This window comes from Suncus etruscus, chromosome 9 (genome assembly GCF_024139225.1).
Source record: "Suncus etruscus isolate mSunEtr1 chromosome 9, mSunEtr1.pri.cur, whole genome shotgun sequence".
NCBI classification, from domain to species: domain Eukaryota; kingdom Metazoa; phylum Chordata; class Mammalia; order Eulipotyphla; family Soricidae; genus Suncus; species Suncus etruscus.
The window spans coordinates 15,126,882-15,146,945 of NC_064856.1; the positions used below are offsets into that span (position 1 = coordinate 15,126,882).

Sequence of the window (20,064 nt, forward strand, 5' to 3'; positions counted from 1 at the left end):
CACCCCCCCATTCTTTCCCAAGTATACAGTGAGGTTTTCGAAGGGGCTATATACCATGTGACAGCATCACTGCCCTAACAGATAATGGAATGTGTGCTTATGTATTCTTGAGCTCTGCAGAATTTTCTAAGATAAGCACTTTGGGGTACTAAATAATTTAAGAGTGCCAAGGGGTCCTTAGACTACATTTAAACACCATTGAAATAATTCTGCCCCTGCAAAAATAGGAGTGGTGGGGAGGAATCTTTAAAGGAACTAGTAGGGAAAGAGCTCCCGCTCCTCAATATGCTGTTTGGGAGAAAAGATCACACAGTGCAAAGTCGAGGTTGCATAAGGAGCATCGCCAATTGAATCTCAAAGACAGCCGAACGAAGAAAGGCATGTTGGGGTATGCAATCAAAATGACAACTGTAAAAACAGAAAAATAAATTTGAATATTTCTGATCTCAACTAGAAATGTTTCATTCAAACGAGCTCTAGCAATTTTCTTCTTAATTGCACCTCACTGGTCTATGAGAATTAGACAAGACACTGCTCCAATAAAAATTCAAGAACTCAGGATTAAAACACAATATATTTCCTAACTGCTTTTGGACATGGGGAGGAAAAAAAAAACCACAACAATTCTTCATGCATAATTTCAATTTTCAGATGTTCAGATTTAAACACCATCTAAATTTTGTGTGAATGGAAAACACTGGTTTGTTTAAATAAAAATAATACCTTCTGGAGAGCAGTTTGTAAATTAAAACGACAGACTTGTGTTTCCCAAAGTAGGTAATCTCACCCCAACTGGAGGCAGATTGGAGGGAGGCAGGAGTCTCAATACAACTGAAGGGTGATTTCTGTTTTCTCACTGAAGGAAGGTACTTTTCCAAGAAGGTACTGAATGTTCTTTTGGTTTTGTTTTCTGAAGAGAGCAGTAGGTCAAATGAGTTTGGGAACTTCTGCACTAGAATATGTCTAAGATAGAGATGATGACCAAAACTCATTCTTTTGTCACTTGTTTGAAATTTAACTACCCAGTGGAACAAAACACAATTCTTACAATCCACTAAGTATTTCTTAATATTCCATTCCAGTGTTATCAGTCTATGCCTTAGCTTCCTATAAATGAATACATCCTTAGGTTTGAGCAATGGGAAGATAATAAAGTTAATGGCAACAAAAATACTAAGAAAACAAATAAAGATGGCAACTCTATAAGCTCTCAAGTTTGCTGAACACCCAGGTATGAGTGTGCGGCAGGACCCTTAGGGTGGTAGGTACTATAGAGACAAACAAGACACATCCCAGCTCCTAGAAGGAACAGAGACGCAACTGCAGGAAGATGGTCTAGCAAAGAACCAACAATGGGAAAACAATGACAACAGTGATGTGGCTCAGTAGTAGAACACAGGCCTATCAGAAGTGAGGCCCCAAATTCAATTCCCAGCAGTGTCAATAAATAAATAAAACAAAAATGTTAAAACTGATCACATTGATTATGAGCAATAACATAGAGAAAGAGACCAGCTACTAGAAAAAAAAAAAAGAATAAAGTGGTGAATCAACAGTAGCTATAAAAGTTTAAAATGTGCATATTCAGGCCAGAACAATAGCACAGACGGTAGGGCAGTTGTCTAGCTCACAGTGGGCCCAGATTTAAATCCCCGGCATCCCATATGGTCCCCCAAGCACTGCCAGGAATAACCCTGAGCACCACCAGGTGTGGCCCCAAAACAAAACAAGATGTAGGTAGGTAGGTAGGTAGGTAGGTAGGTGGGTGGGTAGGTAGGTAGGTAGGTAGGTAGATGATAGATAGATAGATAGATAGATAGATAGATAGATAGATAGATAGATAGATAGATAGATAGATAGATGACAGGCAGAGATAGTTAGATAGATAGATAGATGATAGATGATAGATAGATAGATAGATAGATAGATAGATAGATAGATGATAGATAGATAGATAGATAGATAGATAGATAGATAGATAGATAGATAGATAGATAGATAGATAGATAGATAGATAGATAGATAGATAGATAGATAGATTAAAAACTGCACATGTTCTTTAATCTGGAGATCCAGATTTCTCCTAGAGAATGCATGTACACTGTGGCTTTATTAATACAAGCCTGCATTTGAAATGAAAAAATTTCCATCAATTAAAAAGTGAATTTCAGGTGGGCTTCTTAAAAAAAACAAAAACAAAACAGTGAATTTCTGTAATGCTCCCAAAAATGAAATACTGAAATGCACCCATCACAAAATAAATGTACATGCACTGACTTAGAGAGATCTCCTGCTATGTCACCACAACACAAAATCAAGGTCTAGGATATATATTTTTTGTTGGGGCGAGGGGTTGGTTTTGGCACACCCGATGATGGTTATTCCTGGCTATGTGCTCAGAAAGCTCTCCTGGCTTGGGGGACTATATGGGACGCCGGGTGGATCGAACCACGGTCCGCCCTAGGCTAGTGCGTAGATGCCTTACTACTTGTGCCACCGTTCCAGCCCTAAGGTATAAGATATTAAAGACTGAAATATGAAAAAAGGGATGTGTGTATGTGTATACATATAGAAAATGATCTAAAAGGATATTCTCAGAAATGCTCGCTCACACGGTTATCTCTAAGAAGGGGATGGAAAGGTCAGTGCAATTAAGAACTTCCTATTTTGGGGCCGGGCGGTGGCGCTGGAGGTAAGGTGCCTGCCTTGCCTGCGCTAGCCTAGGATGGACCGCGGTTCGATCCCCCGGCGTCCCATATGGTCCCCCAAGAAGCCAGGAGCAACTTCTGAGCGCATAGCCAGGAGTAACCCCTGAGCGTCACAGGGTGTGGCCCAAAAAATTAAAAAAAGAAAAGGAAAAAAAAAAAAAAAAGAACTTCCTATTTTACAATCTATACATAGTAAATGGGGTACAGGTATTAGTTTGGCGGGGGCCACAACAAGAAATGCTCAGGGGTTTCTCCTGGCTCTACACTAAGGAATTACTCCTGGCAGTGCTGGGGGACTATATGGGATGCTGGGGATCTAAACCAGTAGGCCATGTGAAAAGCAAGAACACTACCCATTGTACAACTCTGGCCCTTAAAATTGTTTTACAACTTCAATCATGCTACATATCATCTGTATCTTTTTACTTTTGGCATATGACATAACAGGAGACTTAACATGCCAGTACATATCTACTCTTTCATATATATCTGATATATATATATATATCAGATATATATGATATATATCATATATATCTGATATATATATATATACACACACATGTATATCAAACACACACAGTGCATTAGGACAAGTGCTGCTATCTGGTAGAGGTCAAAAGCAAATCTGACAGCAGCTCTAATCTAGCTGCTTCTGTCAGCAGTGGTGCTGGGTCTCCTCTGACTCCCTTCCCTACATTCACCCATGTTCCCCTTCTCTCTTCTCACCCGTCTCTGGCCTGCCTTTCCATATGCCTTGTCTGGCATGCCTTTTTGCCTTCATCACCTGGCAGACTTTTCCATTTTCTGCCTTCTTTGCCAGTTAAAATCAAAATCTGGGATGAAGCGATAGTATAGTGAGCAGGACCATTGCCTGCTGGCAAGTGGTTGACCTGAGTTCAATTCCCCAGCACTTCACATGGTCCTACAAGTCCCACCACAAGTAATCCCTCAAAGCCAGGAATAAACTACTACATGGTGTGCCCCCCTCAAAAACAAAACAAAACAAAAAACAACAACAAAAAAAAACCATAATCATTCCTCAAGGAAGCTCAAATACCACTCTCGTGTGAAGCCCTCAGTCACCCCTAACTTTGTATTCAAGCAAGTTCCCACAGCATTCTGTTTGCATCTCTTCTAAAAAATATTTCCTGCTACCACATATTTATAGTCAGTCTCCCTAGTAACCTATAAACTTGAGTGCAAAGACTTTACTATATTCAACTCTTAATTGCCTAGGGGCCTTGGGCATATTAAGATTCATTAAAAGTATATGTCCTGGGAGAGAGAAAGACAGGAAGGGAAAGAGATTTAGAACATAACAATCTGTATAGATAGAAAAAAAAAAAGCCCTTTGGTTAGGATTCGAGACTGACTAAAAGATACCAGATTCCTTAGCACAGCACTTCTCTGGTATGCAGGCACCTACCCAATAATAATCAGCTCTCATTACAGAAACACTAAGTGCCAGGTACTGAGCCAACACTTGCCCTTATTCTCATTTAATCTTAACAACTTTGTGAGGAAGGCATTACTTCTTTATGCAGATGAAACGCCTGAGGCCAAGAAAAGAGAAGTGACTTAACAAAAGCCACAGGGGAATCACCAGTATAGGTCTCACCCCAAAGTCTCTGGGTATTCTCCACAAAGATGCTTCCTCTCACTAATGGCTTTTTCTTTTAGTCTTGAGAACAATAATGCAGGAAAGAGATAATGTAAGAGGCCTGATCTTTCCCAAGGTTTGGTCCTGTGTTGCCACCAGGGAACATGAAACAATCCCTAAGTGATGGGGCTGTTTGCCCATCTTGAACACTGAACGTTACTTCCTTCTGGGAGTCTGGTACTTTGATCATTGTTCCTGGCAGAGGATGCCTACATGGTCTACCCCCAACAAACATTCTCAATTTGGAATTTCAGATTGGCTCCCAGAGACAGAAGCATGGAAGGCGGTGGGGGAGCTAACCCAGAAATATCTCCAGCCTTTACACAATACAGACTTCCCCCTTGTTTACTCTGCCCTGCAGCCTCAAGTACCTTGACTCTTGGTCTATCAAATACTCTTAGTGACTATAGGCTAAGGGCTGCCCTGGAATTCCTGAATCACATCACAAAAACCACAGTCGACAACACATACCACAAGGAAAGCAAGTGCAGAAAACAAGCACCTCGGATAAGCAAAACAGAGTCTTACTTCTCAGGGTTGTCTGGAAATTTGATCCGAAGCTCTTGGTTTTTGTAGGATCTTTTCTCAAACGTGAGTATCATTTTCTTCACAGAACTTTCATCCAGTGGCTCCTCCTGGTCCGAAGGGACAAAAGTAATCGTTTCAGTCTATGATGACTTCTGACTCGCAAACTCTTCCCATTCTTTCTAGGGTGTCTTCCCTGCCATTCTACCCCTCACTTCTCCAGGTTAAATGCACAGTGCACACTTTATTTGGAACAGTGAACTGTCTACCTCATAGGCTATTCTGCTTCTCTCCGGGGAATCTCACATAGAGCACAGGATATTCAGTTTAAGGTACTCCAGAGTCACTCATTCAAACAACTTCTTCTTGAGAATATTGCTTGGTGTGGAGCAAGAAACAATATGAACTAGTTAATATTTCTCTTATCCTTCTCCTTTGCTCTAAAGGCAAAATCAAGCCCTGGAGTATCTGGGAGAGGAGGCTTAGAGGTATCTGAGAAGACTGGCGAGTGTTTCTTTGCACTCAGGAGACCCAAGTTTGATTTCCAGCACCAATGGTCTTCCAAAAACCACCAGAAGTGACCCCTGAGCAGTGAATCAAGATTAATCAATCCATGAGCACCACTGTGTATGGTCCACCCACCCACCAAAAGAAAACCCCAAACGTTTTTGTTCTTGTTTGTGTTTGCGGAGGGGGGGAAGGCAGCACTCAGCTGGGTTCCAGAGCTAGGGCGACCATGTAATATTGGGATCCGTCGTGTACACCATGCCTTCCCACCCTCTGAATTATCTCCCTGGACCAACACTAAAGGGTTTTAGAAGAAGCTGGTAAAGGTGAAATGCTGAGTCCAAGACAGTGGACCTCAATCTTTCCCCACAACAGGGTTCAGCAAACCACAAGTTCCAGAACAAATCTAACCACCACCTATTTTTGTACGGCCCTTAAGATAAAAATGGTGCCTTAATTAGAAAATGCCCTGCTTTGCATTTCTTGCACATTACTTAGCTAGCCCTCACAAGCTTCTAAGGGGGGTATCAGAAAGGTACTCTAAATCCTAATAAAGGAACAAGAAATTAGTATCCTCCCCCTCAGCACTAATGAACCAACAAGAGAAAAGATCTAGAAGGACATGGTCAGGGGAAGAGTTCAGATATGGGGGCCATAAGCCCTGTACAAGTACCATCCAACTGGCCCCCAATCCAACATGGAGCTTGTAGGTTTTGGTACCTCTACGGGTTGCCTCTATGGTGGGCCTACTGCCAGGGAGACCCCCCATTAAACAAATAAGTAGTCAGACCACACAGAGTATTCTTACTTGACATACTGGAATAAATGCCTATAAATTGAAATCAAATGATTGGGGGGGGGGGTCACACTTGGTGGCAGTGCTCAGGGGTTACTCTTGGCTCTCTGCTCAGAAATTGCTCCTGGCTGGCTTGGGAGACCATATGGGGTGCCGGGATTTGAACCACCGTCTGTCCTGGGTTGGCTGCGTGCAAAGCAAATGCCCTACTGCTGTGCTATCTCTCCAGCCCAATCAAATAAGTTTTTGAAAATGAAATTATTTTCTTTTTCCTCCGTTGTTGTTCTTGTTGTTTTCTGGGCCACACCCAGCTATACTCAAGGACTTACTCCTTTATGCTCAAAGGTCACACCAGGTGATGCAAAAGGAAACCATATCAGGTGCCAGGGATTGAACCTAGGTCAGCCAAATAAAAGGCAAGCACCCTATCTATTGTACAATCGCTCTGGCCCACAAAAACTATTCTCTAAAATAAAATCTATTCTAAGGAGCACCTTGCCTTGTTCATGGCTGAACCTGGTTCAACCCCCTGCAACCCATATGGCCCCTGAACACTGCCAAGGAGTACAGAGCCAGGAGTAAGCCCTGAGCACTGTTGGGTATAGCCACCAAAACAAACAAAAAACTAAAATTTCAGAAACATGTTCTTGATTTAATTTCCAATTTACAGAGATGTGCTGCAATGCCTTCTATCTTTCTAATGCTCCCCCACTCCACTCCTTATGCCATAGCTTTGTAAACCTTGAAAACTCATACAGCTAAAAGCAATAAAGAAACCACTATTAAAAGAATCTGAAATAGATCATTTGGGGAAGTATTGAAACAAACCATCAGATTTTAAGAACTCAAAAATGTTAGCGATTCGGTCAGAGCAATAGTACACTGTATAAGTTGCTTGCCTTCAAATAGGCTGCCTGGGTTTGATCCCCAGCAGCACATATGGTCCCCTAAACCCCACAAAGAGTAATCCTTAAGCACAGATGCTCAGAGTAAGCCCTGAGCATAGTGAGGTATGGTCCAAAAACAAAACCAAAAAAGTATTAGCTATTAATTTATTCAACTTTGATTTCTCATACACTGGATTTTAAGAGAAAGATAACTTATTTGGGCCATGACCCCTTCCTTAGATTTATGGCTGACTCAGGACCCCAGAGGTACTCTGTCAAATCCCTTCTCCCCTCACCATGCCCTAGACCAGGGGTCCTCAAACTTTTTAAACAGGGGGCCAGTTCACTGTCCCTCAGACCATTGGAGAGTCTGACTATAGTAAAAACAAAACTTATGAACGAATTCTTATGCACACTGCATATATCTTATTTTGCAATGAAGAAACAAAACAGATACAAATACAATATGTGGCCCGCAGGCCATAGTTTGAGGACCACTGCCAGACTATAGCTAAAGAAGCAGTTTCTAGCTGAAGAAGGGGTTCAGGCTGAGGAGAAACGAGATTCCAAGCAGGCTGTTCAGGCTTCAGAATCTAGCTTGGCCACCCAAAGTGATATGGCAGCACTACTTTACTGAGCCTAGTCCTCAAACCCTCACCAGGCCCACCTCATTTACCTCCAAAGTCCTTCTTAAACTCATCTAGTTGGCAGATCAATAAAATCCAAAAGCCTTCCTGCATCCAGAGGATGCAGGCCTGTTAGCATCTAGCCCAGATCATCTCTCTGGGCCCCAAACTGGGACAAATATCCCTGGGGTGACCTAAATCTATTTGTTCACTGCTACTCTCTAGTGCCCATCCTACTGGTTGACACATCACAGCAGGCATCAAGGGAAGATCTGGCGAAGGCAGGAAGACAGGCAGCGAAGATGAGGATATGACTGTGTTTTTCAAGGTCAGATACTGAAGCTCAAGAGATGAGTTATGGATAGAAAACGGTTCCATAAACCACACGACACTACATGAATGTAAGCCATCACTGTTATTAGCAATGGGTAACGTATCCAACATACCCATAGGATTTAAGTGCCATGATTGAAGCATTTAGAAAAGCACTCAGCTGCTTTTCAAGCAACTCAACAGCGACCGTTCTGCTTTCCCTCATCTGATATCGTGTCCACCCTGTAGGAAGTCGTGGTTGAGTTAATGCTGTTCTCAAGTATGATTTCCCCAAGACTTAGCCTCTCTGGGGTTTGGCCTTCCTCCTTTAATTTTTCTCCAGCACCAGCAGAAAGCTGAATGAATGATCCGTCTCAGTCAGCGGCCAGACAGTTTCTCCAATAGCTCACCGTCAGAAGCCAGAGAGTTGGGAAAGATGAATGCTGGGGATGCGGCACAAAAGGGACAATAATATTTTACAGGTGCACGTGACTTCATGGGGGGCAGGCATCACTTGTTTTTCATCAAATGGGACTTTGGTGGCAGCAAAAAAATAACTCCTGTACTAGAAGCCTTCCATGTGTCATTTTTTTTACAAAGCGATCTCTTTTTCTCTGTCCCTTAACGGAAGGTCTGGCCCCATATTACATTTCTGTCTCCTAGGCGAGGAACCACTTACCCATGACAGCTACTATCCTAATCCTCCAGTTCCAGCCTTGCCCTACACGGAATTACACCTGCCAATTAACCGTTGCTGCAGGGCTGACAGATTGCACCGGAGTCTTGGGGAGCAATAGGAGAATTATAGCTGCCCTGTCAGTCCAGCAAGGCTCAGGCCTCAGAGAGAAAATTCAGGGCAGCCTGTCTCTCCCAGGGCCACCATCTTTGGGGAAGCCCCACCCCCCCAAACCCACATGTGGACAGAGCGTAGAGGAGAGTCAGGGTCTTCAGACCGGCTCTTTCAGAACCAGCAAACGTGTTTTGTTTTCTCCTCAAATCTGCACTCAAGCTTCCTTTGTGTTGAGTTTCTTTATTTTTAATCCAAACTTAGCACCATGTCTTTGAGGGAACCGAAAAACAGCTGGTTCTTAAGACTCTATTTCCATAATTCACATCAAGCAAAATACCAGAGCGGAAAATATATAAAAGTGAGCACTTAAGAATTGAAAAGATACAAAGGTGAAGGTCATTTTATTCACAAACTGATATTTTACTTCATGTTGTTGTTGTGTGTTTGTGTGTTTTAAGTTTCATTCATTTATTCCTTTAATAAATATTTATACAGGGTCCTACACTTAATAGGTACCACAGCTGTGAACAGAAACAAAGCCAGTTCCTGCTTTCATAGGAGTCTCGAAAGAGGACAAAGAAGTAAAACACATGGATAGGAATTTCAGGTTATAATAAGTGTAATGAGAACAACAGAGTAGAGTGTGTGTGTGTGTGTGTGTGAGAGAGAGAGAGAGAGAGAGAGAGAGATAGAAAGAGAGAGAGAGAGAGAGAGAGAGCGCACAATATGAGGGGCCACTTCGAAGATAGGAACGACTTTTCCTTTCTCTAAGGAGGAAACATCTGAACTGAGAGCTAAAAGCGAAGAAGCTATGCATGGAAGAAAAAATGGCAGCGCATTGCTTCAGTGGGCACAGAGGTAAATAGGCAGGAGGGAGTGCCAAGGCCTTTGGGAATCTTAAAAATAGCAAACAGAAAGGCTCCTGGGCTTTCTGACCAACATTCTTCTAGTCATACCTAAAATCTACTCCCTTGACTAGTCCTTGAATTTCTCTACCTTTGTGGTTTTGTGAATGGCATTTCAACTCTAGGAAAGCTTTTCTTCCACTAATTTAATAGAACTCGACATCTGGGGCTGGAGCAATAGCGCAGTGGTCGGGCAATTGCTTCGCATGTGGCTGACCCAGGATAAACCTGGGTTCGATCCCTGGCATCCCATATGGTCCCTAAGCCTGGAGCGACTTCTGAGCACCTAGCCAGGAGTAATCCCTGAGCATCACTGGGTGTGGCCCAAACCCCCCCAAAAATACTCGACATCTGCTTTCAAAGACTATTAATGATATGGACCTTATCGACTGGTTCAACTTAGATTTTTTTTTTTCACTTTATAGCATGGCTGGTGATGTCAACAGAAAACATGAATCGGGCCCGGAGAGATAGCACAGCGGTGTTTGCCTTGCAAGCAGCTGATTCAGGACCTAAGGTGGTTGGTTCAAATCCCGGTGTCCCATATGGTCCCCCGTGCCTGCCAGGAGCTTTTTCTGAGCAGACAGCCAGGAGGAATCCCTGAGCACTGCTGGGTGTGGCCCAAAAACCAAAAAAAAAAAGAAAAAGAAAACATGAATCAAGCCTTGAGTTTTAATCTTTTCCTAGATGAATCTGCTCTGTCGTAATGCTGGGCAAAGTCAGCAAGTCCTAGCTCTCCATGGAGCATGTGGTCACAAGAGTAAATAATATTTTAGGACTATTTTTCACCTTCAACACAGCACTCTAAGAGTTACATGAGATAATCAACACAATTATCAGACAGGCTTTGTGGTAGAGCATCTGGGCCAGCTGTAAGCTAATGTGCATGTTCTGAGCATATCTGCAGCAGACCAGGTACATTTTAATGCATTTTGGCTGACAATACAATAAATGAAACTTTTAAGGGGCCATAACCCCACTGTCAAGATATCCTGTATTTAAAAGTAGAAATGCCGATGACTAATCTCAGAAGAAATACAAGCCAAGTCATTGGAATTCGTGGTACTCCTAGTTTGGGAACTGAAAATTCTGAGTGCCCCCAAAATAGGGGTGGTCTAAGTCCTCATTCTGTTTAAGCCACCATGCAAACTGCCCAGTTCCACTGCTTTACAAATAATCTTTACAGAGAAACCACGCCAACAAAAAAAATTCCACATACACTGGTTTTCAAGCTGAAAACTCTAGCATCTTCATGGGGGAGAGGGGTGCGAGAAGCCTCCCTGTACCCCAACTCCACTCTTAGAGTGTCCAAAGTCCCAGCGATCACATCCAGATCCCAATCCCACTGCCATATAAAGGGCCTGGGCCAGCTTCACAATTTCACAACTAATCTCAGAAGAGATGCAAATTGCAGAAACTCACAGGTACTGGTTTTCAGGCTGAAAATTCTGGTCACCCTAAGAATTATCCCAGACTCTTTTTATTTATTTATTTATTTATTTATTTATTTATTTATTTATTTATTTATTTAACCTACACCCAGTGATCATGGGTTACTCCTGGCTCTGCACTCAGAAATTACGCCTGGCAGGCTCATAGAGCTATATGAGATGCCAGGGATAGAACCAGGTCAACCACATGTAAGGCAAACACTCAACTTGCTGTGCTATCTCTCCAGCCTCAATCATCCCAGTTCTGTAGGCTGCATATGTGACCATGTGACACCTCAAAATTCGATAATATTAACAGCCCAGCAGGAGCACAGCAAATCAAATGGGAAAATAGCATAGAAGTCTACTGTGCTCAATAAACAAAAACAATAACACTGGGGCTGAGCGATAGCACAGCAGTAAGGCATTTGCCAATACAGGACTGACCCTGGTTTGAATACTGGCATCCCATATGGTCCCCCAAGCCTGCCAGGAGCGACTTCACAGCGCAAAGCCAGGAATACCCTGAGTGACACCGGGTGTAACCCAAAAACCAAACAAACAAAAAAATAATAATAACACCAAATGCTCAACTAATTAAAAAAAAAAAACCTCAAGACAATGACTTTAATGACCCCACTTTTAGATATAACAATTTTCACAAACTTTCTTTTACTGTAGTTTTTCTTTTTTCTAATAATTCCATTAGCCTATGATGAGAGAAGGCTTGAAGAGTGGGAAAGTCACATTTATGGTGGAATTGATGCGGGAACACTGAATGCCCAAAACAACTGTAAAATGAACAACTTTGTAAAAACCATGGTGTTTAAATACTAAAGTTAAAATATTTTAAAGTGCCTTTTCTTTCACAAGTAAATGCCTTCCACATTGATGTGCTCAGCCTGATCTATGACGCCCACCTGACCCACCTCGGTCAACACCACAAACAGCCAGTGCTGAGAGGTCTCAATTTGAGCACAAAACCCAGAGCAGTTTAAAAGCCCAATCTGTAATGTTCTTTACACTTTGCAAAGGCTTTCCCAACTCCATTATCCCTCTTAACCTTCATGTCAACACTATGAAATAAGTATTCTAAACCCATTTTACAACTGAGCCAGGAAATGCAGAGAAATTAAAGTATTGGGCTCAAAATTACACCCTGCAGATACTATGCCAGAGCCAGCCAGCTCAGCCACCTCGGGCCCCTCTGTGCCATCTCACCTCTTCCTCTTCCTCCTCACCCTCCCGGTCAATGATCTGAAGGAGCCGTTTTTTGTCATCATCGGCTTCATCCACCACAGTCATTTCCTCTTCCCGATAACGGCCCCGCTCTCGAGTACCAGTTTGTCTCCGACGCATTTTCAGCTCCTCCTCTTCATCATCCCGGGGTCGTTTCGTGCCCCTGTTGGGCTAAGAAGAAAAAGAAACGCCAGATTTTAGAGCTGGAAAGGAGAGAGAGAAAAGATGCAGACAACAAATAATCTAAAATCTTTCAAGAATTTCCCAAATCAAAGACACCACAGATAAATTTTACTCTCCCACAAAACAGAATAAAACCCACTTGGTACTTTTTGAAACCCTCTGTGATTCTGCAAATACGTGGTTAAATCACCCTACAAGGTAGTTACGTGGTTTTTCTAAAAACTGGTTTTTTAATATGCTAAGTTTTACCACTTCACAAAATTCCAGTGCATGTTAAATTCACAGGGAAAAGAGCCACTTTGAGATGAAACATGGGATTCAACACCATTTATTATTTAGGATACAACTCCTAACATCAACCAACCCCTCAGCACAAGAGATGTCGAAGAAAGATTACAATCACTCACAAGTAGTTCAAACAGAATATTATACATGCAGCCTCTATGGGTCTATACAGCATGGCAAATCCCCAATTTTTAGAGTGATAAAATAAGACCCAGAGGTCAAATATTACCAAAGTCACAAAACCAGCAGCAGCACTGCAAACAGACTGGATCTTTCCTAATCCCCTTACTCAAAGGACCCCATTTTGCCCAATGCATATCCATCCATCATTCCCTGCAGGAGCTCTTACTGCTGTCTTCCATTGAACTGGAAAAAATAGGACATTTTTGAAAAGAGTTTCAGAGCTATGGACAAACATCACCAGTGTGGACATCAAAGAGTTCCATGTAGCCCTTCAGTTAGGGGTGCCACTGGTGCATATTGTCACTTAACTTCTCCTAGCCCCACCTCACCTGCAAATGGCTTCTATGGCTGTGTATGTGTTAACCATTTCTCCAACTTTCTTGATAACAATTGCTCCAGTAAATTTTAAGATGTATAAAGCAGCATTTGACTCACTGCCACTAAAGCCACCATTCCAGAATCATTACAACAAAAAAATAGTTAATACCCCCATCAACTTACATCATAACTTGGTATATTTTGTTTCTTTGTTATTTATTTACTTTGTTTAGAAAATAGATTTTTAGATCTATTCTGCTATCAACTCTCTAATAATTGCATACAATATTCTCAACTATAGTTCACCCTGTTGTACATTATTTCCTCAGAACTTTAAACTAGAAGTCCATACCAAAAGGTTGCTTTTTTATTTTTTAATATATAAAATCTTTATTTAAGCACCATGATTACAAGCATGATTGTAGTTGGGTTTCAGTCATAAACAGAATACCCCCCTTCACCAGTGCAATATTCCCACCACTAATGCCCCCCCTCCTCTCCCACCCCAAGGGTTGCTTCTTAAATGAAAGAATTCTAAACTACAATGGTACTAAAAAAATAAATAAAATTATGATCTCATGCTTCTGTTTTTACCAACACAAACCTTCTGTGCTATGGCTGTTCTGCAGAAACCAACAGTGTATTAGAAGGTGCTAAGTGACCAAACAGCGCTGACACTGACAGCCTTCTAGACAGAGACAATTTCCATCTTTTCTTGACACTTAGAACCACACTACCACTGAACCTCACCAACCCAGAGGAAAGAAGTTTGCTTTCCATATTCATGCATTGTTGGCTCCATATTCCAGGAACTTCTGAACATCTGACTAACTTAGAACACTCACAAGTGACAATTTAGTTTGTGGGATAACACCTGTTATTTTTCACAGTGATCCTAGGCTTCCTAGGATATCCTAGGGATAACACCTGTTATTTTTCACTGTGATCCTAGGCTTTCAAATAGTCATATTATATTATGGTGAAAGAAAAGGAGAGGTGGGGGTAAAAACAGAGAGACAGAGAAAAAGATAGAGAGAGAACCACCATGTTAGTAACACTGGAATATCAAAAAAAAAGTGATTTTCTGAGATGGTAAAGAGGTAAAGATAAGGTAGACTGATCCTAAAGGAGGACAAACATCTTACTAGAACTCCCACCTCCCAGCAGGTAAGGAACTTCAGCCCCTCAGAATACTCATTCTGTCAGGCTCATAAAACAAGGCCCGCTGAGATTCTGATTAGCATGAGGCACAGCAGCAGTCCAAGCCAGGTACAAGATCCATAGTCCTCCGCAGAAGGGAGATTTCTGCTTTTATGACTAAAACCCAACTACAAACATGTTTGTAACCATGGTGCTTAGAAGGAAGGAAGGAAGGAAGGAAGGAAGGAAGGAAGGAAGGAAGGAAGGAAGGAAGGAAGGAAGGAAGGGAGGGAGGGAGGGAGGGAGGGAGGGAGGGAGGGAGGGAGGGAGGGAGGGAGGGAGGGAGGGAAGGAATGGGGAAAGAAAGGAAGAAAGGAAGGGAGAGAGGGAGGGAGGGAGGGAGATTTCTGGACTGTTTTCCTCTGGGGGCAGAGAAGAAAGGCAGTGAGTATACCACAAGTAAAAGGAGGGAACTAAATACTGCCAGTTTAGAAATGCGAAAAGAGGGGCCGGGCGGTGGCGCTGGAGGTAAGGTGCCTGCCTTGCCTGTGCTAGCCTAGGACGGACCGCGGTTCGATCCCCCGGCGTCCCATATGGTCTCCCAAGAAGCCAGGAGCAACTTCTGAGCGCATAGCCAGGAGTAACCCCTGAGCGTCACAGGGTGTGGCCCAAAAACCAAAAAAAAAAAAAAAAAAAAAAAAAAAAAAAAAAAAAAAAAAAAAGAAATGCGAAAAGAGAAAGAATAATGCTCACATCTCTCCTGAGCTATCTTCCCAGCCACTTCTTTAAAAGAAACAAGTGAGAAGTGGGGGAAGAGCTTCATTTCTACCTCTTCTAATTTTTCCTCAAATAGCACTTTGCTTCGGCACAACTTAAAACATCTCTTTTAATCTCCCCCCACATCTCTAGGAATGAAAAGTAGTTGATGGTTCTATATAACCTGGGAAACAGCCTGGTGTCTTCCAATGGATGAACCTCACCAACTTTATTGGTCTGTCAAGACTCACAGAAAGATCTGAGGGACTGTCACACAGCATCTGTACCCAGAAGCAGAAACCAGACAGATGATGGCCTTCAGATAATATTGGTTAATAAAGTCATTTGTTTGGAAAATCATTTCTCAGAGCCAACGAGATAGTACAGTGGGTAAGGTGTTTGCCTTGCATGCAGCCATCCAGGATTCAATCCTTAACACCCTATATTATCATCCCTAGGAGAGAACCCTGGGTGCAATGTCCCCCAAAAAAGAAATTTAAAAATCATGAAAGTCATTTTACTAATATATATTTTTGTTTTGTTTTGTTTGGACCACACCCAGCAGCACACAGGAGTTACTCCTGGCTCTGTGCTCAGAAATCACTCCTGGCAGGCTCAAGGGGATCATATGGGATGCCAGGGGTCGAACCCAGATCAGTCTTGGGTTGGTCGTGTGCAAGGCAAATGCCCTACCCACTATGCTATCGCTCCAGCCCTGTTTTAGTAATATATTTAATAATTCAATACAACAAAAATAGTACATTATAGTAAATAATTAATATTAAAAAATGATTCATGCCATGTTTGATATTCCTTTGAGATTGAGACTGAGATTCTTGAATGTGGTATGTACCATATGTATGTCTCCATCCACTAGCTCCGTCCTAGACCAGAGGCCATTAGTGGAGTATAATGGGAGCACAAGTTCGGGGACATTCACTGGAGATATTCCTGCTCCCTAATGAAGCTAAGATACAATCGCTTCTTCCAACAGCATGGCATAACATGGTTTTATAATCCTGATTATGAAAGGACCCGACTACACATTCTGCTGTGAACATCTCTCTGACCCAGAGATACACTTCACAGCTATATATACCCCATGTCTACCTCTCGGAGAGCAACCAATAATAAATACCAAAGCAAGTGGAGAAGAAGCTTGGAGTTGTTGAACTGACTTCACTTCCTTAGGACCCAGGCAGGGAATGGAAAACTCCCACCCAGCCTGTCAGGCACCAGCTCCCGTTGTATCATACGCAGTCAATCCCAAGAGGCCATTCTTACCCATCATGGAGTGACTAATTTGTTTTTTGTTTTTGTCAGAAAGGTGCTTGGAATCCCTCAAGCTGATGAAGGAATGACAAAAGAAATTATTCTTAATAAAGTCATTTCTCTGCTTCTGCTGCCCAAAGGACTGGAGGGGGGAGGGAGTGATTAATTCTTAACCTCTGATGTACCAGAAGATTAGCCATTAAGAAATTCCAGTCTCCTGCCTACCTTTCCTTACTTCCAAAAGGTGGGCAGCAGGAAAAATGCTCATTAAGCTTCGTCCCATTCAACCAGACATTCTAAGACACATAAAGGATTCTCACTTGCTGAAACCCAACAGTAAGCCTCAAGATTGTACATGTGTAAAATGCTCCAACTTTCCATTCCAAAAATCTGGAAACCCATTGTGTGTGTGTGTGTGTGTGTGTGTGTGTGTGTGTGTGTGTGTGTGTGTGTGTGTGTGTGTGTGTGCGCGCGCGTATGTGTCTGTCACACATGTTGGGTTGGGTAAGTAGGAGAGACTGGATATGCTGCTGGATAAGGAGAGATATTTCCCTCTGGAAAAAAAGAAATCAAGACATCTCCATGAAAGCTTTGAAAGAGTTAAAAAAAAATTAAATAAGCAATCTGCCAAGGATACTCCCTGCGTACCTAGACAATATCCAAGCTAAGCTTTAGGTTTCATTTTTCCCTCTCTCCATCTCTCTCTCTCTTTTTTTTTAATTAAAAAGCAGTGAGAAGCTGTAGCTATAATGAGGGGCTGTGGGAACATGCAGTTATATTGGGCTCAAAGTAATGTACCATAGGAAGAGGCTACATCACCAGAACGAATCCTAAATTAAAACTCCACTATGAAACCAACTCCATTTCCTCTTAGCATGCAATCTATATTATCGCATTTATGGTCTGTCTCGACCTCAATTAGACTTGCGAGTGAGGGGGGAAAGGCGACTTCTATAATAAGCAATAATGGTATCATTATGATAAATTATGAAAACACTGTAATTATTAATGCAAAGAGAACATTTATACCAGAAAATAACAATGTGCGTATTTGTACCAGAATATAACAGTATAGATGTATATTAAGGGAGGTATCTGGTTCAACATTCCAAGTTACTGGTTAAAAAAGGAAGTAATTTTCAGAAAAGGTACTTTCACATTAATGAAAGAAAATGTATGTTCAATGCTATGAAGAAAACTTTAATAACCAAGAATTCTTCACATAGCACTAAAAATCCCATACGACTTCATCAAAGAGCCTTCAGCATGGTGGCATGAAGGACTGATTCCTAAATATCAAGTAATGAGAAGACCCAGAAATCTGAGCTGGAAGAAAGACTTCCAATTTCCCCGACTCTTCACAGAAATCAGGAGCCATGAACCCAGTCGGAGACGTTGTCTATGGCAGACAAGAATAAGAGGCTACTAATTCCCATCAGTGTTTTTCCTTTTCCTTGGGCTAACTCTCAAAGCTGGCTGGGGGGGAATAAAAAGAGTGCTGAAGGTAATCAGTAAATAAAGCTGCAATGAAACATGAAAACACAGATTTAGTCCCTCTTTTATAGCAGTAGAGCTATAACCAAAAACTTGCCCACAAGAAAAGGCTCCTAATTCTAGCCCATGCCAGAGCTAGTCAATCCTAACAAGTGTGCAAGTACAACATCCTATCTGGACACGTGTGAGTGAAGATCTCCCTAGACTCAAAGCCCAGAGCTGAGTGACACTGGGATAGAACCATGAAGATAGCTGCCTGCCAAGTCCTGGTCCCCGGAATGAACAATCCTGGAAAGTAACTTACCCTCTCTGAGCTTGGATTTTCTCCATCTGTAAACTAGGAAAGGACTGGCTTTTACTCAGGCATTTATTTATTTTAATTTTGGGTCACACCCAGTTGTGGGTTACTTCTGGCTCTGCACTCAGGAATCACTCCTGGCAGTGCTTAGAGGACTACATGGGATGCACGGGATCAAATCTGGGCTGGCTACAAGCAAAGCAAGAGACTTACCTACTGTGCTCTCTCCCACACCGTCACACAGACATTTATCTATATATGTTAATGTGCACACACATGCACACGCGAGTACGAGCGTGCGCGCGCACACACACACACACACACACACATACACACACACACAAATATCCATTGTCAAGCACCATGTGGCCCACAGAAAACAAACACATCCTGCCTTCCTTTCTTCATCACCGGATTCAAAATCCAAAGGCCGAAAAGAAGGTTGACTCAAGCCATGTCTTGAAATGAAGGTCTCCTTTCAATGTCAAAATATCTAACAGGACCACATGCTTGTTACATTTTCTGGTATCAAATATTTGAATTTCAATAAACATTAATATCTTCCATGTCTAAGAGACATAGAGATCCCTTACACAGAGAGAGAGAGAGAGAGAGAGAGAGAGAGAGAGAGAGAGAGAGAGTGTTAAGAGTGTGTCTGGCTTCACAACCACTTGCAATAGTAATCATTAGAGATGGTTTAATGACTTTAGGGACCTATGATCAGGTGTGATCACTCATCTATTTTTTTGTCAGGTACAGGCTGAGGCTCTCCTTAAATGTCCAGAAAGCAGAAATCCAAGTCCATCATTTCTGAGTCATTCAGAGAGTTCAATAAATTAAGTCATGAAACCTTTCCATTTATCGTTTTCTTCTCTTGTTCCTAATGGCCATACCTAAAGAAGTATTTTATAAAGCAGGTATTGAAAAAACAGTCTTACATTTAAATAAACAACCTGCAATCATTTTTTTTTTTAATTTGTAAATCTATTGGGGCCAGAGCAATAGCACAGCAGTAAGGTGTTTGCCTTGCATGCAGTCTACCTGGGACTGACCCTGATTCAATCTCCACCTGGTTCAATCTCCAGCATCCCATATGGTCCCCCGAGCCTGCCAGGAGTGATTTTCTAAGTGCAGAGCCAGAAGTAACCCCTGAGCGCTGCCAGGTGTAGCCCAAAAACAAACAAACAAAAAAATCTGTAAATCAATTGATTTATTCACATCACTGTCTTTTTCTTCTTCAGAATACTTTCATTAAAGATGGGAGAAAAAGAAGGAAGCAAAAAGGAGGATATATATACACAATTATATATATATATACACAATTAAAATTTCCTCCCTATCAGATAGAGATTTTTATGATTTTAAAGCTTTCTGATGTCTCTTAAAATAACTCAACATAAGAAATGTCACAAACCCAAGCGTGGATAGACTGGTCTAACCAATTCAAAATGCTCAGAAATCATCCACTGTTAACCTCGCCTGATTACATTTTGTCAGAATAAAAAGGAGTTTTCAAACATTCGCTTTTGCCAGATGGTAGTAAGCGGCCTGACCCAGAAGTTACAGCTGAGCTGCAGTAATGAGTTTTCCCTGCCTTTGCTGGCTGCACACTCGCTGGTGACATTTTACAACTAGGACTTCTGGCTCGATCAATATTTGCAGGCATGAAACCTGCCAAAGTTAACATCAGGGCTCCCTTGCAAATTTGCTTAAGGCACCAGAACTGGGGGAAAAAAGCTTACAATCT

At 42.0% G+C, this 20,064-nt stretch overlaps 1 protein-coding gene across 1 annotated transcript in view; it reads right to left on the reverse strand.

Moving 5' to 3' along the window:
• CTNNBL1 (catenin beta like 1) overlaps positions 1–20,064 on the reverse strand; it is a 206,210-nt gene that overhangs the window by 144,778 nt on the left and 41,368 nt on the right. Inside the window, exons 2-3 of the mRNA XM_049779460.1 lie at positions 12,371–12,559; positions 4,900–5,006 (exon numbers count right to left, since the gene is read on the reverse strand). Coding sequence (XP_049635417.1) covers positions 4,900–5,006; positions 12,371–12,559 — 296 coding nt within the window. The remainder of the gene's footprint in view (positions 1–4,899; positions 5,007–12,370; positions 12,560–20,064) is intronic.